The sequence below is a fragment of the Convolutriloba macropyga genome, chromosome 3 (genome assembly GCF_964194025.1).
Source record: "Convolutriloba macropyga chromosome 3, txConMacr16.3, whole genome shotgun sequence".
NCBI classification, from domain to species: Eukaryota; Metazoa; Xenacoelomorpha; order Acoela; family Convolutidae; genus Convolutriloba; species Convolutriloba macropyga.
The window spans coordinates 34749623-34767997 of NC_134470.1; the positions used below are offsets into that span (position 1 = coordinate 34749623).

Sequence of the window (18375 nt, forward strand, 5' to 3'; positions counted from 1 at the left end):
TCGTCTTTTTCTCGAACACAACCGAACCCTGACCATTAGCTACCGAAACAGAACCGAAACCTACCGTACCGAAACTCCCCAAATCTGAACCTACCGGGCTACACCTCAAACCATCCATCACTGTAATGTGAAAAATTAACGGGGAACCGGAAAAGAACTAAATTTATCAAATCGTTTAAAGGTAAAGTTCAAATCGAATTTTTATGTGATTAAGTTTTATTATAGTGAGGACGAAATACGTATTTAGCTTCCGTATTAGACGTATGTTCTAACTTATTATATAATTACGCTGTTTCTTTTAAAGCATTAGTTATTTAGTTGGAAGCATATAATGTATTGGAAGCATTGGAGTGAAAACACTGCGAAAAAAATATCCACCAAAAATTTGCTAAATACCTCGAATATTTTAGAATACCTAACAAAATTGGCAAAATGTCCTGAAAATCGTAGAATATCCACCAAAATAAATTACTATTCGTCCCAAAGGTTGTCCGCCTTGCCACAGCAGTTCCCTGCTTTTAACAATGTGGCCGTTTCCGCCATATTATAGTTTTTTTTGTCTTTTTCTCGAATACAACCAAACACTGACCAGTACCTACCGAAACCGAACCCGAACCTACCGTACCGAAACCCACTTAAACTTGAAGCTATCGGGCTACACCTCCACCATCTTTCACTGTATTGGGAAAAATAACGGGGACCCGAAAAATAATTAAATTTATCAAGTCGTTTAAAGGTTAAAATCAAATCCAATTTTTGTGTAATAAAATGATCAAGTTCGATTACCGTGAGCGAAAAAATAGGTATTTAGCTTCCGTATTAGACGTATGTTCTAACTTATTATATAAATACGCTGTTCCTTTTAAAGTATTAGTTATTTATTTGGAAGCATATAATGTATTGGAAGCATATCATGAAATCAACTTTCATTTCCGATTTCATTTTGAACGATCTGACTGTTCCTTACATGATTATGCTTGATATAATGACGTCTAAATACTACTGTATCCTACCTGTCTCCGCCTCTTGAGTGTCAGAGACCGAAAACACTGCGAAAAAATAATATTCACCAAAAATTTGCTGAATACCTCGAATATTTTAGTATACCCAACAAATTGGCAAAATGTCCTGAATATCGTAGAATATCCACCAAATTAAATTCCAATTCGTCCCAAAGGTAGTCCACCTTGCCATACCAGTTCCCTGCTTTTAACAATGTGCCTGTTTCCGCCATATTATAGTTTTTTCGTCTTTTTCTCGAACACAACCGAACCCTGACCATTAGCTACCGAAACAGAACCGAAACCTACCGTACCGAAACTCCCCAAATCTGAACCTACCGGGCTACACCTCAAACCATCCATCACTGTAATGTGAAAAATTAACGGGGAACCGGAAAAGAACTAAATTTATCAAATCGTTTAAAGGTAAATTTCAAATCGAATTTTTGTGTGATTAAGTTTTATTATAGTGAGGACAAAATAGGTATTTAGCTTCCGTATTAGACGTATGTTCTAACTCATTATATAAATACGCTGTTCCTTTTAAAGCATTAGTTATTTATTTGGAAGCATATAATGTATTGGAAGCATATCATGAAATCAACTTACATTTCCGATTTCATTTTGAACGATTTGATTATATCTTGATATAATGACGTCTAAATACTTCTGTATCCTACATGTCTCCGCCTCTTGAGTGTCAGAGACCGAAAACACTGCGAATACAATTTGCTGAATACCTCGAATATTTTAGAATACCCAACAAAATTGGCAAATTGTCCTGAATATTGTAGAATACCAACCAAAATAAATTCCAATTCGTCCCAAAGGTTGTCCATTTTGCCATACCAATTCCCTGTTTTTAGCAATGTGCCCGTTTCCGCCATATTATAGTTTTTTCTCGAATACAACGGAACCCTGACCATTAGCTACCGAAACCGAACCCGAACCTACCGTACCGAAAGCCCCAAACCTGAACCTATCGGGCTACACCTCAAAACCATCCATCAATGTAATGGGAAAAAATAACGGGAACCCGAAAAGAGTTAAATTTATCAATTCGTTTAAAGGTAAAGTTCGAATCGAATTTTTGGGTAATAAAATGATTAAATTTGATTACAGTCAGGAAAAATTAGGTATTTAGCTTCCGTATTAGACGTATGTTCTCCTAATTTATTAAATAAATACGCTGTTCCCTTTGAAAACATTAGTTATATATTTGGAAGCATATAATGTAATCGAAGCAGATCAAGAAATCAACTTTAATAAAGAAAGTCAACAAGTCTTATGAAGTTAAAACGTGTTTTCATACAAATTACCACGTCCAGATTTCCGATTTCATTTTGAAGGATAAGACTTTTCCGTACATGATTATGCTTCATACAATTACCTCTAAATTCTACTGTATCCTACATATCTCCCCCTCCTGAATGTTGGACACCGAAAAAACTGCGAAAAAAGAATATCCACCAAAATTTTGCTAGATACCTTGAATATTTTAGATTACCCAACAAAATTGGCACAATACCCTGAATATCGTAGAGTATCCACCAAAATAAATTCTAGTTCATCCCATAGGTTGTCCATATTGTCCAGTTACTTGTCCTCATCGCCGAATATTGCCATACCATTTTCCTGCTTTTAACCATTTGTATTTCAGTCAGTTTTTTTTCATTGACCTTATCCAGCAGAGGAGAACCTACAGAAGCATTTTTGAGATGCTGAGATGATTAGATGGGGAATGTGGAAGCTATTGTTTTCTGCCTTTCATTGTTCCTCGTCTTTGCAAATTGGGACGTAAAATTTCTTTTTCAAATTCGGTTATTGTTCTCATCGGTTTTTTATGCTTTTATTTTGCAGTGTGAATAACGGAGACTAAATGATCGAGACAGCATTATTAGCTTGTTTGAGATCTTCAGTTTTTGTTAAATTTTGCCTCTGTTTTTGTGTTCTGATAATGTGTTTTTATAATACAGCATTTTATTGATTCTGATGTTTAACCCGAGTGTCCCCCTGTCGATTCATAACCTATTCTTTTTGATGGTTTATTCCTGTTTGTCATTATCCCAAGGTTTCTGAATCACTATGAAGTTCTCTTTTAATCTTTGCTTGCTACAGTGATGTTAATGCTGAAGGTTTCTTCTTTTTAAAATTTTTGTCAAATACTTTAGTTAACGAAAAGATGAAAGGGAACTGTTGTTTCTCAAAATGGTTGTTCTTGGTTTCACTATGATTTTTTTTCGTCAGCAAAAGCTTTTACGCGATCTTATTTGGCTCAACTAAACAAAACATTGTTTTCGTCAGCAAAAATTTGTGCGCCATGTTATTCGGCTCAAATAAACTATGAATACTGAAATTACTTTATTTGTGCTTGGTCGCAAGATTTTTGGTGTTTGATGATTTGTTTTTGGATACACGCTTATAACTTTGGGTTGCAGATTTCTTCTGGCTATGGTTCTCAGTTTTGTTATCAACTATTTTGAAAACTTTGTTAAGTCCCACCCGCTTCAGATGCTCTTGTTCTTTCATAAATGCTACTTTTTTCCTACTGAGTTGCGCATGTGAAGTTGTCTTCATTTTTGGAGCGATATTATTGTTCATTCTTGGGATTAGTTTTTTAATCATACCTGGCCTGCCTCACTCGAATTTACTCTTCCTCACTGTCTAGTTGCGTCTTGTTTTCTTTAATAGGAGATGTCAGGGTAAACTATCACTCAGGGTAAAGGGCCGGATGTATCACTCAAATTAATGTAATTTGAAGACATCTTGTACAATCACAGACCAGAATATTTTTTGTAAGCAGTTGTTTAGTTCTTATTCCTTCGATTTATATAATGAGACTGCGGGTCTATGAAGCTATCGCCTAGCTATTTTCCTGCATTCTTCCATCTAGGTTTGTAGACCTATGATTCGGCTCAACTAAACTAAACAGGGTTTTCGTCAGCAAAAATTGTTACGTGATCTTATTTGGCTCAATTAAAGAGAACATTGTTTGCGTCTGCAAAACTTTTTACGCGATCTTATTTGGCTCAACTAAACTATGAATTTTGAAATTTTTTATTTGTGCTTGGTCGCAAGTGTTTTGGGGTTTGATGATTTGTTTTCGGATACACGCTTATAACAGGTTGCATATTTCTTCCGGCTATGCTTCTCACTTTCGTTGTCAACTATTTTGAAAACTTTTTGAAGTCAAGCTCGCTTCAGATACTCTTGTTCATTCATTAATGCTATTTTTTCTACTGAATTGCGGATGTGAAGTTGTTTTCACTTGTTGGAGCGATATGTTTGTTCATTCTTGTAATTAGTTGACGCCTGGCCTGCCTCACTCGAATGTACTCTTCCTCACTCTCTATTAGCGTCTTGTTTTCTTTAATAGGAGACGTCAGCTTACTATCACTCTGGATAATGTCAGGATATATCACTCAAATTAAAGTAATTTGAAGACATCTTGTAGAATCACAGACAAACGACCAACATTGCCATACCAGTTCCCTGCTTTTAACAATGTGCCCGTTTCCGCCATATTATAGTTTTTTCATCTTTTCTCGAATACAACCAAATCCTGACCAGTACCTACCCAAACAAAACCGAAACCTACCGTACCGAAACTCCCCAAATCTGAACCTACCGGGCTACACCTCAAACCATCCATCATTGTAATGTGAAAATTTAACGAGGAACCGGAAAAGAACTAAATTTATCAAATCGTTTAAAGGTAAAGTTCAAATCGAATTTTTATGTGATTAAGTTTTATTATAGTGAGGACGAAATACGTATTTAGCTTCCGTATTAGACGTATGTTCTAACTTATTATATAATTACGCTGTTTCTTTTAAAGCATTAGTTATTTAGTTGGAAGCATATAATGTATTGGAAGCATTGGAGTGAAAACACTGCGAAAAAAATATCCACCAAAAATTTGCTAAATACCTCGAATATTTTAGAATACCTAACAAAATTGGCAAAATGTCCTGAAAATTGTAGAATATCCACCAAAATAAATTACTATTCGTCCCAAAGGTTGTCCGCCTTGCCACAGCAGTTCCCTGCTTTTAACAATGTGGCCGTTTCCGCCATATTATAGTTTTTTTTGTCTTTTTCTCGAATACAACCAAACACTGACCAGTACCTACCGAAACCGAACCCGAACCTACCGTACCGAAACCCACTTAAACTTGAAGCTATCGGGCTACACCTCCACCATCTTTCACTGTATTGGGAAAAATAACGGGGACCCGAAAAATAATTAAATTTATCAAGTCGTTTAAAGGTTAAAATCAAATCCAATTTTTGTGTAATAAAATGATCAAGTTCGATTACCGTGAGCGAAAAAATAGGTATTTAGCTTCCGTATTAGACGTATGTTCTAACTTATTATATAAATACGCTGTTCCTTTTAAAGTATTAGTTATTTATTTGGAAGCATATAATGTATTGGAAGCATATCATGAAATCAACTTTCATTTCCGATTTCATTTTGAACGATCTGACTGTTCCTTACATGATTATGCTTGATATAATGACGTCTAAATACTACTGTATCCTACCTGTCTCCGCCTCTTGAGTGTCAGAGACCGAAAACACTGCGAAAAAATAATATTCACCAAAAATTTGCTGAATACCTCGAATATTTTAGTATACCCAACAAATTGGCAAAATGTCCTGAATATCGTAGAATATCCACCAAATTAAATTCCAATTCGTCCCAAAGGTAGTCCACCTTGCCATACCAGTTCCCTGCTTTTAACAATGTGCCTGTTTCCGCCATATTATAGTTTTTTCGTCTTTTTCTCGAACACAACCGAACCCTGACCATTAGCTACCGAAACAGAACCGAAACCTACCGTACCGAAACTCCCCAAATCTGAACCTACCGGGCTACACCTCAAACCATCCATCACTGTAATGTGAAAAATTAACGGGGAACCGGAAAAGAACTAAATTTATCAAATCGTTTAAAGGTAAATTTCAAATCGAATTTTTGTGTGATTAAGTTTTATTATAGTGAGGACAAAATAGGTATTTAGCTTCCGTATTAGACGTATGTTCTAACTCATTATATAAATACGCTGTTCCTTTTAAAGCATTAGTTATTTATTTGGAAGCATATAATGTATTGGAAGCATATCATGAAATCAACTTACATTTCCGATTTCATTTTGAACGATTTGATTATATCTTGATATAATGACGTCTAAATACTTCTGTATCCTACATGTCTCCGCCTCTTGAGTGTCAGAGACCGAAAACACTGCGAAAAATAATATCCACCAACAATTTGCTGAATACCTCGAATATTTTAGAATACCCAACAAAATTGGCAAATTGTCCTGAATATTGTAGAATACCAACCAAAATAAATTCCAATTCGTCCCAAAGGTTGTCCATTTTGCCATACCAATTCCCTGCTTTTAGCAATGTGCCCGTTTCCGCCATATTATAGTTTTTTCTCGAATACAACGGAACCCTGACCATTAGCTACCGAAACCGAACCCGAACCTACCGTACCGAAAGCCCCAAACCTGAACCTATCGGGCTACACCTCAAAACCATCCATCAATGTAATGGGAAAAAATAACGGGAACCCGAAAAGAGTTAAATTTATCAATTCGTTTAAAGGTAAAGTTCGAATCGAATTTTTGGGTAATAAAATGATTAAATTTGATTACAGTCAGGAAAAATTAGGTATTTAGCTTCCGTATTAGACGTATGTTCTCCTAATTTATTAAATAAATACGCTGTTCCCTTTGAAAACATTAGTTATATATTTGGAAGCATATAATGTAATCGAAGCAGATCAAGAAATCAACTTTAATAAAGAAAGTCAACAAGTCTTATGAAGTTAAAACGTGTTTTCATACAAATTACCACGTCCAGATTTCCGATTTCATTTTGAAGGATAAGACTTTTCCGTACATGATTATGCTTCATACAATTACCTCTAAATTCTACTGTATCCTACATATCTCCCCCTCCTGAATGTTGGACACCGAAAAAACTGCGAAAAAAGAATATCCACCAAAATTTTGCTAGATACCTTGAATATTTTAGATTACCCAACAAAATTGGCACAATACCCTGAATATCGTAGAGTATCCACCAAAATAAATTCTAGTTCATCCCATAGGTTGTCCATATTGTCCAGTTACTTGTCCTCATCGCCGAATATTGCCATACCATTTTCCTGCTTTTAACCATTTGTATTTCAGTCAGTTTTTTTTTCATTGACCTTATCCAGCAGAGGAGAACCTACAGAAGCATTTTTGAGATGCTGAGATGATTAGATGGGGAATGTGGAAGCTATTGTTTTCTGCCTTTCATTGTTCCTCGTCTTTGCAAATTGGGACGTAAAATTTCTTTTTCAAATTCGGTTATTGTTCTCATCGGTTTTTTATGCTTTTATTTTGCAGTGTGAATAACGGAGACTAAATGATCGAGACAGCATTATTAGCTTGTTTGAGATCTTCAGTTTTTGTTAAATTTTGCCTCTGTTTTTGTGTTCTGATAATGTGTTTTTATAATACAGCATTTTATTGATTCTGATGTTTAACCCGAGTGTCCCCCTGTCGATTCATAACCTATTCTTTTTGATGGTTTATTCCTGTTTGTCATTATCCCAAGGTTTCTGAATCACTATGAAGTTCTCTTTTAATCTTTGCTTGCTACAGTGATGTTAATGCTGAAGGTTTCTTCTTTTTAAAATTTTTGTCAAATACTTTAGTTAACGAAAAGATGAAAGGGAACTGTTGTTTCTCAAAATGGTTGTTCTTGGTTTCACTATGATTTTTTTTCGTCAGCAAAAGCTTTTACGCGATCTTATTTGGCTCAACTAAACAAAACATTGTTTTCGTCGGCAAAAATTTGTGCGCCATGTTATTCGGCTCAAATTAACTATGAATACTGAAATTACTTTATTTGTGCTTGGTCGCAAGATTTTTGGTGTTTGATGATTTGTTTTTGGATACACGCTTATAACTTTGGGTTGCAGATTTCTTCTGGCTATGGTTCTCAGTTTTGTTGTCAACTATTTTGAAAACTTTGTTAAGTCCCACCCGCTTCAGATGCTCTTGTTCTTTCATAAATGCTACTTTTTTCCTACTGAGTTGCGCATGTGAAGTTGTCTTCATTTTTGGAGCGATATTATTGTTCATTCTTGGGATTAGTTTTTTAATCATACCTGGCCTGCCTCACTCGAATTTACTCTTCCTCACTGTCTAGTTGCGTCTTGTTTTCTTTAATAGGAGATGTCAGGGTAAACTATCACTCAGGGTAAAGGGCCGGATGTATCACTCAAATTAATGTAATTTGAAGACATCTTGTACAATCACAGACCAGAATATTTTTTGTAAGCAGTTGTTTAGTTCTTATTCCTTCGATTTATATAATGAGACTGCGGGTCTATGAAGCTATCGCCTAGCTATTTTCCTGCATTCTTCCATCTAGGTTTGTAGACCTATGATTCGGCTCAACTAAACTAAACAGGGTTTTCGTCAGCAAAAATTTTTACGTGATCTTATTTGGCTCAATTAAAGAGAACATTGTTTGCGTCTGCAAAACTTTTTACGCGATCTTATTTGGCTCAACTAAACTATGAATTTTGAAATTTTTTATTTGTGCTTGGTCGCAAGTGTTTTGGGGTTTGATGATTTGTTTTCGGATACACGCTTATAACAGGTTGCATATTTCTTCCGGCTATGCTTCTCACTTTCGTTGTCAACTATTTTGAAAACTTTTTGAAGTCAAGCTCGCTTCAGATACTCTTGTTCATTCATTAATGCTATTTTTTCTACTGAATTGCGGATGTGAAGTTGTTTTCACTTGTTGGAGCGATATGTTTGTTCATTCTTGTAATTAGTTGACACCTGGCCTGCCTCACTCGAATGTACTCTTCCTCACTCTCTATTAGCGTCTTGTTTTCTTTAATAGGAGACGTCAGCTTACTATCACTCTGGATAAAGTCAGGATATATCACTCAAATTAAAGTAATTTGAAGACATCTTGTAGAATCACAGACATGAGAATAATTTTTTTGTAAGCAATTTATTTTTATTCCTTCGATTTATATAATGAGACTGCGGGTCTAAGAAGCTATCGCTGCTATTTACCTGCAATCTTCCATCTATATTTTTTTTCAGACTTGACCAGGGAGTTCAAGTAGTCTTTCAATAGTGAGATCCGTTTCAGTTGACGATTTTTGTGTTTCAGGCAAGAGTCATGCGCGAGTCTTCTCAATCAACTCGAGATGTCATCTCAGCTGGAACTCCAACAAAAGCAAGGAGAACTGTCGAAATGGAAAGATGAGAATTTGCAGATGTATGCCAATGTTATTGGCTCTGAAAGAACGTAGAGTGGAGTTTTGCCGGACGTTGACCTCTGAAATTATTTTCTGTCAATAATGCTGAAATTTTGTTTTTGAATAAATTGTGTTTTATATTGTTTTGAGCTGCAAGCCAGAAAATTGGGTTACACAATTGGCATTACAGACTAGCGCCTCTATTAAATAGAACTATACTAGCACAAATGCTACAAAATGGCTTATTCTTTGGAAAATGGTGACTACTTTGGATCGATCATATTCCACATTTTGTGTTTTGTGGAAAACGAGAGTTTAAGACTGTGGAATATGGTGACACAATTTGTCAACATATTCAACAACTAAGCATGTAAGCATGATTTTGGTAATTTCAATTTATGTATTTGGCGTTGATTTTTGCTAACAGTCTGGTTGACCCTCCCCTTTCCCTAAGTTAATAAACAGCTTTAATAATAATTAAACAGCTGTGATAAAATAATATAATCATATGTATAATGTACAAAAATTTAATTCATAATGTTTTTAGAATTATGCAGTATATAGTTTGAGTATTCCGGCAGTGTCGGATCACTTTGCTGATTTCCAAACGTCTTTGAAGTCGGATTAGTTGGACTTTTTGTGACAAAAAATTTAAGCAAATTCCAATCAATTCTTTGGCAACCATATTTCACATTATGCAAATTTTACAAGTTATAAGATACAGTTTGTGGAAAACGATGTGTGAATTGGACCGAATGGTCCGTCCCAGTTTGGCAGGGCGCTACTCCGTTATTGGGGATAATTGGTTGCGGATGTTGGTCTTGTGTTGTTTTGCGTGTGCTCTCCTGGAAACATTTTTCCCATGTGAAAGAGGCCTATTTACTGTTATTTTTACAAACGGTTTCTTTTACTAACGTATATTTTTTATCCAACCCCATTTGACTTTATTACTCTAGTGAAGTCCAAGAATAAACAAAACTGCAGACAACGTAGACGAAAGTTCTTCTCAAAAGGTACTTACATCTATGTAGATGTTTCATACGTAGTTCTTTGGTATCATAGTGTCAAAGAGACGAAGTGAAAACAGTGCGGCCACATAAAACAAGTTTTAAGAAACTTAAATTGCGTTGTATGGACATCAATTCGATACTTTCTACCATAACTGCTAACAACAGACTAATAAAGCAGTTAGATTTGGAAAACTTGATTTTTTTTAAACAAAGAAATGATTAGGTAGCTGAGTTTAAATGAGCTGAAAATGTAAAGGAGATCCTATTGTACGTGAAAGAACAATTTTCTGATCAGTGAAAGCAAAACTTTCAACACAAGTAGCACAAAAGTTATTCAAAAACTACAAGAAAATGCAAAAATAACCCTATAATAGAATAATGCGAAGAAAATTATCTATATATTAATTCTAACTCGATTGCTATACCACCATGTTTAAGCGCCTATCTTCACATGTTTTAACGGTCCTTAAACATGCAGCGTGTTCTGTGGCTTGGTTTTATGTGTGTGCGTGCGTGTGTCCGTGAGCATGCATGCGTATGTGTGTGCATGTATGTGTGTGTGTGCACGTAGGCATTCAAATGACCATTTTGCTCTTTTCGGTTTTGGGACGTTCAATTCGTTTTCGAACGTTTGATTAGTTTTCGAATGTTTGCTTGCTTTTCAAACGTTCAATTTGTTTTCGAAAGTTCTTTTTACTTGAACGCTTACGTCTATGTGACTCTGTTTGTGTGTGTGTGTGTGTTTGTGACCTTCAACTGATAAAATTTAACTGACGTTAACCATGGCTTGGAGTACAACCACTGAATTTTATCCTTGTGTGTTTGTGTGTGAACCTGTTTGCGCGCGCGTGTGTGTGTGTGTATGTAAGTGTGTTTGCGTGCACGCGTGTGAGACCTTGAGATTTTGACATTTAACTGAGGTTAATCGTTACATTGAGTTGCTTTAATGCAATACTGATTGTTCTTTTTACATATTATCATTCCTTTTTGCATATCCCAGATGGCCAACGATTTGGTAAGCATCCATTGATAATTAAAATTAATTAGGGCGGGCAGGTCTTAACTGGTCTAAAGGTTTGTGAGGTTTTGCTCAGATTTTTTTCATTATCTCAGACTCTTATCCGGAAATTCAGTTATCCTCCTGACTTTTCTTCGCTAAAACTTTTCTTCGCTTTTCTTGGCTAAAACGTTCTTCGCTTTTCTTCGTTAAAGATAACTTTCAGAAATGACTGCTCTACCAATAAAAGCTCTACCAATTTGAGCAGCAAATTATGGTTGCTGTTGAGCGGTTGCAGACGGCATTTAATTATTCTGTCTATAAAACGAAAAGCCAAGAGTCTGACAGAAAGAAACTCAAAAAGTTGAGCAGGGCCTTAAGAAAGTGCCCCGAAGTAGATAGATTGAGAGCAACTATCAAAAAGACGTTTTTTGCTCACTTTCCTCACTTTCTTTTCTCACTTTCTTTTCTCACTTTCTCTTCTCACTTTCTTTTCTCACCTTTTCTCACTTTTTTTCTCACTTTCTTTTCTGTTTTTTTCTCACTTTCTTTTCTCACTTTCTTTTCTCACTTTCTTTTTCTCCTTTTTTTTCTCACTTTCTTTTCTCACTTTCTTTTCACTTTTTTCTCACTTTCTTTTCTCACTCTCTTTTCTCACTTTCTTTTCTCACTTTGTTTTCTCACTTTCTTTTCTCACTTTCTTTTCTCACTTTTTTCTCACTTTCTCTTCTCACTTTCTTTTCTCACTATCTTTTCTCACTTTTTTTCTCACTTTCTCTTCTCACTTTCTTTTCTCACTTTCTTTTCTCACTTTCTTTTCTCACTATTTTTTCTCACTTTTTTTCTCTTTTTTTCTCACTTTCTTTTGTCACTTTATTTTTCTCACTTTCTTTTCTCACTTTCTTTTTCTCACTTTCTTTTCTCACTTTCTTTTCACTTTTTTTTCTCACTTTCTTTTCTCACTCTCTTTTCTCTCTTTCTTTTCTCACTTTGTTTTCTCACTTTCTTTTCTCACTTTCTGTTCTCACTTTTTTTCTCACTTTCTCTTCTCACTTTCTTTTCTCACTATCTTTTCTCACTTTTTTTCTCACTTTCTCTTCTCACTTTCTTTTCTCACTTTCTTTTCTCACTTTCCTCACTTTCTTTTGTCACTTTCTTTTGTCACTTTCTTTTCTCACTTTCTTTTCTCACTTTCTTTTCTCACTTTCTTTTCTCACTTTCTTTTCTCACTTTTTTTGCTCACTTTCTTTTCTCTTTCTTTTCTCACTTTCTTTTCTCATTTTTTCTCACTTTCTTTTCTCATTTTTTCCTCCTTTTTTCTCACTTTCTTTTCTCCTTCTTTCCTTACTTTCGTTTCTCACTTTCTTTTCTCACTTTCTTTTCTCACTTTCTTTTCTCACTTTCTTTTCTCATTTTTTCCTCCTTTTTTCTCACTTTCTTTTCTCACCTTTCCTCACTTTCTTTTCTCACTTTCTTTTCTAACTTTCTTTTCTCATTTTTTCTTCCTTTTTTCTCACTTTCTTTTCTCACCTTCTTTCCTCACTTTCGTTTCTCATTTTCTTTTCTCACCTTCTTTTCTCACTTTCTTTTCTCACTTTCTTTTCCACTTTCTTTTCTCACATTCTTTTCTCGCTTTCTTTTCTCACTCTCTTTTCTCACTTTCTTTTCTCACTTTGTTTTCTCACTTTCTTTTCTCACTTTCTTTTCTCACTTTCTCTTCTCACTTTCTCTTCTCACTTTCTCTTCTCACTTTCTTTTCTCACTTTCTCTTCTCACTTTCTCTTCTCACTTTTTTTTCTCATTTTCTCTTCTCACTTTCTCTTCTCACTTTCTTTTCTCACTTTCTTTCACTTTTTTCCTCACTTTCTTTTCTCTTTTTTTCCTCACCTTCTTTTCTCACTTTCTTTTCTCGCTTTCTTTTCTAACTTTTTTTCTCACTTTCTTTTCTCACTTTCTTTTTTCACTTTTTTCTCACTTTCTCTTCTCACTTTCTTTCTCACTTTTTTTTCTCACTTTCTTTTCTCACTTTCTTTTCTCACTTTCTTTTCTCACTTTCTTTTCTCACTTTCTTTTCTCACTTTCTTTTCTCACTTTCTCTTCTCACTTTCTCTTCTCACTTTCTTTTCTCACTTTCTCTTCTCACTTTCTTTTCTCACTTTTTTCTCACTTTCTCTTCTCACTTTCTCTTCTCACTTTCTTTTCTCACTTTCTTTTCTCGCTTTCTTTTCTCGCTTTCTTTTCTAAGTTTTTTTTCACTTTCTTTTCTCACTTTCTTTTCTCACTTTCTTTTCTCACTTTCTTTTCTCACTTTCTTTTCTCATTTTCTTTTCTCACTTTCTTTTCTCACTTTCTTTTCTCACTTTCTTTTCTCACTTTCTTTTCTCACTTTCTTTTCTCTTTTTTTCTCACTTTCTTTTCTCACTTTCTTTTCTCACTTTCTTTTCTCAGTTTCTTGTCTCACTTTCTTTTCTCACTTTCTTTTGTCACTTTCTTTTGTGACTTTCTTTTGTCACGTTCTTTTCTCACTTTTTTTGCTCACTTTCTTTTCTCTTTCTTTTCTCACTTTCTTTTCTCACTTTCTTTTCTCATTTTTTCTGACTTTCTTTTCTCATTTTTTCCTCCTTTTTTCTCACTTTCTTTTCTCCTTCTTTCCTCACTTTCGTTTCTCACTTTCTTTTCTCACTTTCTTTTCTCACTTTCTTTTCTCACTTTCTTTTCTCATTTTTTCCTCCTTTTTTCTCACTTTCTTTTCTCACCTTTCCTCACTTTCTTTTCTCACTTTCTTTTCTAGCTTTTTTTTACATTTTTTCTTCCTTTTTTCTCACTTTTTTTCTCACCTTCTTTCCTCACTTTCGTTTCTCATTTTCTTTTCTCACTTTCTTTTCTCACTTTTTCCACTTTCTTTTCTCACTTTCTTTTCTCACTTTCTTTTCTCACTCTCTTTTCTCACTTTCTTTTCTCACTTTGTTTTCTCGCTTTCTTTTCTCACTTTCTTTTCTCACTTTTTTCTCACTTTCTCTCACTTTCTTTTCTCACTATCTTTTTTCACTTTTTTCTCACTTTCTCTTCTCATTGTCTTTTCTCACTTTCTTTTCTCACTTCCTTTTCTCACTTTCTTTTCTCACTTTCTTTTCTCACTTTCTTTTTCTCACTTTCTTTTCTCACTTTCTTTTCTCACTTTCTCTTCTCACTTTCTTTTCTCACTTTCTTTTCTCACTTTCTTTTCTCACTTTTTCTTCTCACTTTCTTTTCTCACTTTTTTTCTCACTTTCTCTTCTCACCTTCTTTTCTCACTTTCTTTTCTAACTCTTTTCTCACTTTCTTTTCTCACTTTCTTTTCTTATTTCTTTTCTCACTTTCTTTTCTCTTTTTTTTCTCACTTTCTTTTCTCACTTTCTTTTCTCACTTTCTTTTCTCACTTTCTTTTCTCACTTTCTTTTGTCACTTTCTTTTGTCACTTTCTCTTGTCACTTTCTTTTGTCACTTTCTTTTCTCACTTTCTTTTCTCACTTTTTTTGCTCACTTTCTTTTCTCTTTCTTTTCTCACTTTCTTTTCTCACTTTCTTTTCTCATTTTTTCTCACTTTCTTTTCTCATTTTTTCTCCTTTTTTCTCACTTTCTTTTCTCCTTCTTTCCTCACTTTCGTTTCTCACTTTCTTTTCTCACTTTCTTTTCTCACTTTCTTTTCTCATTTTTTCCTCCTTTTTTCTCACTTTCTTTTCTCACCTTTCCTCACTTTCTTTTCTCACTTTCTTTTCTATCTTTCTTTTTACATTTTTTCTTCCTTTTTTCTCATTTTCTTTTCTCACTTTCTTTTCTCACTTTTTCCACTTTCTTTTCTGACTTTCTTTTCTCACTTTCTTTTCTCACTTTCTTTTCTCACTTTCTTTTCTCACTTTTTTTCTCACTTTCTCTTCTCACTTTCTTTTCTCAATATCTTTTTTCACTTTTTTCTCACTTTCTCTTCTCATTGTCTTTTCTCACTTTCTTTTCTCACTTTCTTTTCTCACTTCCTTTTCTCACCTTCTTTTCTCACTTTCTTTTCTCACTTTCTTTTTCTCACTTTCTTTTCTCACTTTCTTTTCTCACTTTCTCTTCTCACTTTCTTTTCTCACTTTCTTTTCTCACTTTCTTTTCTCACTTTCTCTTCTCACTTTCTTTTCTCACTTTCTTTTCTCACTTTCTTTTTCTCACTTTCTTTTCTCACTTTGTTTTCTCACTTTCTTTTCTCACTTTTTTTCTCACTTTCTCTTCTCACTTTCTTTTCTCACTATCTTTTTTCACCATCTTTTCTCACTTTCTCTTCTCACTTTCTTTTCTCACTTTCTCACTTTTTTTCTCACTTTCTTTTCTCACTTTTTTTCTCACTTTCTCTTCTCAGTTTCTTTTCTCACTATCTTTTTTCACTTTTTTCTCACTTTCTCTTCTCACTTTCTTTTCTCACTTTCTTCTCTCACTTTTTTTCTCACTTTCTTTTCTCACTTTCTTTTCTCACTTTCTTTTCTCACTTTCTTTTCTCAATCTCTTTTCTCACTTTCTTTTCTCACTTTGTTTTCTCACTTTCTTTTCTCACTTTTTTTCTCACTTTCTCTTCTCACTTTCTTTTCTCACTTTCTTTTCTCACTTTCTTTTCTCACTTTATTTTCCCACTTTCTTTTCTCACTTGCTTTTCTCACTTTGGCTCCGCACTTTCTTTTCTCACTTTCTTTTCTCACTTTTTTTCTCACTTTCTTTTCTCACGTTCTCTTCTCACTATCTTTTCTCACTTTCTCTTCTCACTTTCTTTTCTCACTTTTTTTCTCACTTTCTCTTCTCACCTTCTTTTCTCACTTTCTTTTCTCAATCTCTTTTCTCACTTTCTTTTCTCACTTTGTTTTCTCACTTTCTTTTCTCACTTTTTTTCTCACTTTCTCTTCTCACTTTCTTTTCTCACTTTCTTTTCTCACTTTCTTTTCTCACTTTCTTTTCTCACTTTATTTTCCCACTTTCTTTTCTCACTTGCTTTTCTCACTTTGGCTCCGCACTTTCTTTTCTCACTTTCTTTTCTCACTTTATTTTCTCACTTTCTTTTCTCACTTCCTCTTCTCATTTTCTTTTCTCACTTTCTCTTCTCACTTTCTTTTCTCACTTTTTTTCTCACTTTCTCTTCTCACCTTCTTTTCTCACTTTCTTTTCTCAATCTCTTTTCTCACTTTCTTTTCTCACTTTGTTTTCTCACTTTCTTTTCTCACTTTTTTTCTCACTTTCTCTTCTCACTTTCTTTTCTCACTTTCTTTTCTCACTTTCTTTTCTCACTTTATTTTCCCACTTTCTTTTCTCACTTGCTTTTCTCACTTTGGCTCCGCACTTTCTTTTCTCACTTTCTTTTCTCACTTTTTTTCTCACTTTCTTTTCTCACGTTCTCTTCTCACTATCTTTTCTCACTTTTTTTCTCACTTTCTCTTCTCTTTTTCTTTTCTCACTTTCTTTTCTCACTTTTTTTCTCACTTTCTTTTCTCACTTTCTTTTCTCACTTTCTTTTCTCACTTTCTTTTCTCACTTTATTTTCCCACTTTCTTTTCTCACTTTCGCTTCGCACTTTCTTTTCTCACTTTCTTTTCTCACTTTTTTTCTCACTTTCTTTTCTCACGTTCTCTTCTCACTTTCTTTTCTCACTTTCTTTTCTCACTTTCTTTTCTCATTTTCTTTTCTCACTTTGTTTTCTCACTTTGTTTTCTCACTTTATTTTCTCACTTTTTTTCTCACTTTCTCTTCACACTTTCTTTTCTCTTTTTCTTTTCTCACTATCTTTTCTCACTTTTTTTCTCACTTTCTATTCTCACTTTCTTTTCTCACTTTCTTTTCTCACTTTTTTTCCTCACTTTTTTTTCTCACTTTCTTTTCTCACTTTCTTTTCTCACTTTCTTTTCTCACTTTCTTTTCTCACTTTCTTTTCTCACTTTTTTTCTCACTTTCTTTTCTCACTTTCTTTTCTCACTTTTTCTTTTCTCACTTTCTTTTCTCACTTTCTCTTCTCACTTTCATTTCTCACTTTCTCTTCTCAGTTTTTTTTCTCACTTTCTTTTCATTTTCTCACTTTCTTTTCTCATTTTTCCTCCTTTTTTCTCACCTTTTCTCACCTTCTTTCCTCACTTTCGTTTCGCACTTTCTTTTCTCACTATCTTTTCTCACTTTCTTTTCTCACTTTCTTTTCTCACTTTCTTTTCTCATTTTCTCCTTTTTTCTCACATTCTTTTCTCACCTTCTTTCCTCACTTTCTTTTCTCACTTTCTTTTCTCACTTTCTTTTCTCACTTTCTTTTCTCACTCTCTTTTCTCACTTTCTTTTCTCACTTTGTTTTCTCGCTTTCTTTTCTCACTTTCTTTTCTCACTTTTTTTCTCACTTTCTCTCACTTTCTTTTCTCACTATCTTTTTTCACTTTTTTCTCACTTTCTCTTCTCATTGTCTTTTCTCACTTTCTTTTCTCACTTCCTTTTCTCACTTTCTTTTCTCACTTTCTTTTCTCACTTTCTTTTTCTCACTTTCTTTTCTCACTTTCTTTTCTCACTTTCTCTTCTCACTTTCTTTTCTCACTTTCTTTTCTCACTTTCTTTTCTCACTTTTTCTTCTCACTTTCTTTTCTCACTTTTTTTCTCACTTTCTCTTCTCACCTTCTTTTCTCACTTTCTTTTCTAACTCTTTTCTCACTTTCTTTTCTCACTTTCTTTTCTTATTTCTTTTCTCACTTTCTTTTCTCTTTTTTTTCTCACTTTCTTTTCTCACTTTCTTTTCTCACTTTCTTTTCTCACTTTCTTTTCTCACTTTCTTTTGTCACTTTCTTTTGTCACTTTCTCTTGTCACTTTCTTTTGTCACTTTCTTTTCTCACTTTCTTTTCTCACTTTTTTTGCTCACTTTCTTTTCTCTTTCTTTTCTCACTTTCTTTTCTCACTTTCTTTTCTCATTTTTTCTCACTTTCTTTTCTCATTTTTTCCTCCTTTTTTCTCACTTTCTTTTCTCCTTCTTTCCTCACTTTCGTTTCTCACTTTCTTTTCTCACTTTCTTTTCTCACTTTCTTTTCTCATTTTTTCCTCCT

At 34.1% G+C, this 18375-nt stretch overlaps 2 protein-coding genes across 4 annotated transcripts in view; one reads left to right on the forward strand and one right to left on the reverse strand.

The window, feature by feature from the left end:
• LOC142337032 (uncharacterized) overlaps positions 1-9437 on the forward strand; it is an 83310-nt gene extending 73873 nt beyond the window's left edge. The window contains exon 4 of the mRNA XM_075386068.1: positions 9207-9437. Coding sequence (XP_075242183.1) covers positions 9207-9348 — 142 coding nt within the window. The 3' untranslated portion in view covers positions 9349-9437. The remainder of the gene's footprint in view (positions 1-9206) is intronic.
• The window catches only part of LOC142337033 (uncharacterized), an 83566-nt gene that overhangs the window by 43250 nt on the left and 21941 nt on the right, over positions 1-18375 (reverse strand). Inside the window, exon 2 of one of the 3 annotated variants that reach the window (XR_012758925.1) lies at positions 9864-10139. The exons of the other annotated variants lie outside the window; for them this stretch is intronic. The gene's annotated coding sequence lies outside the window, so the exon portion shown is untranslated. Of the gene's footprint in view, positions 1-9863; positions 10140-18375 lie in introns of those variants that run through there. 3 annotated transcript variants of the gene reach the window in all.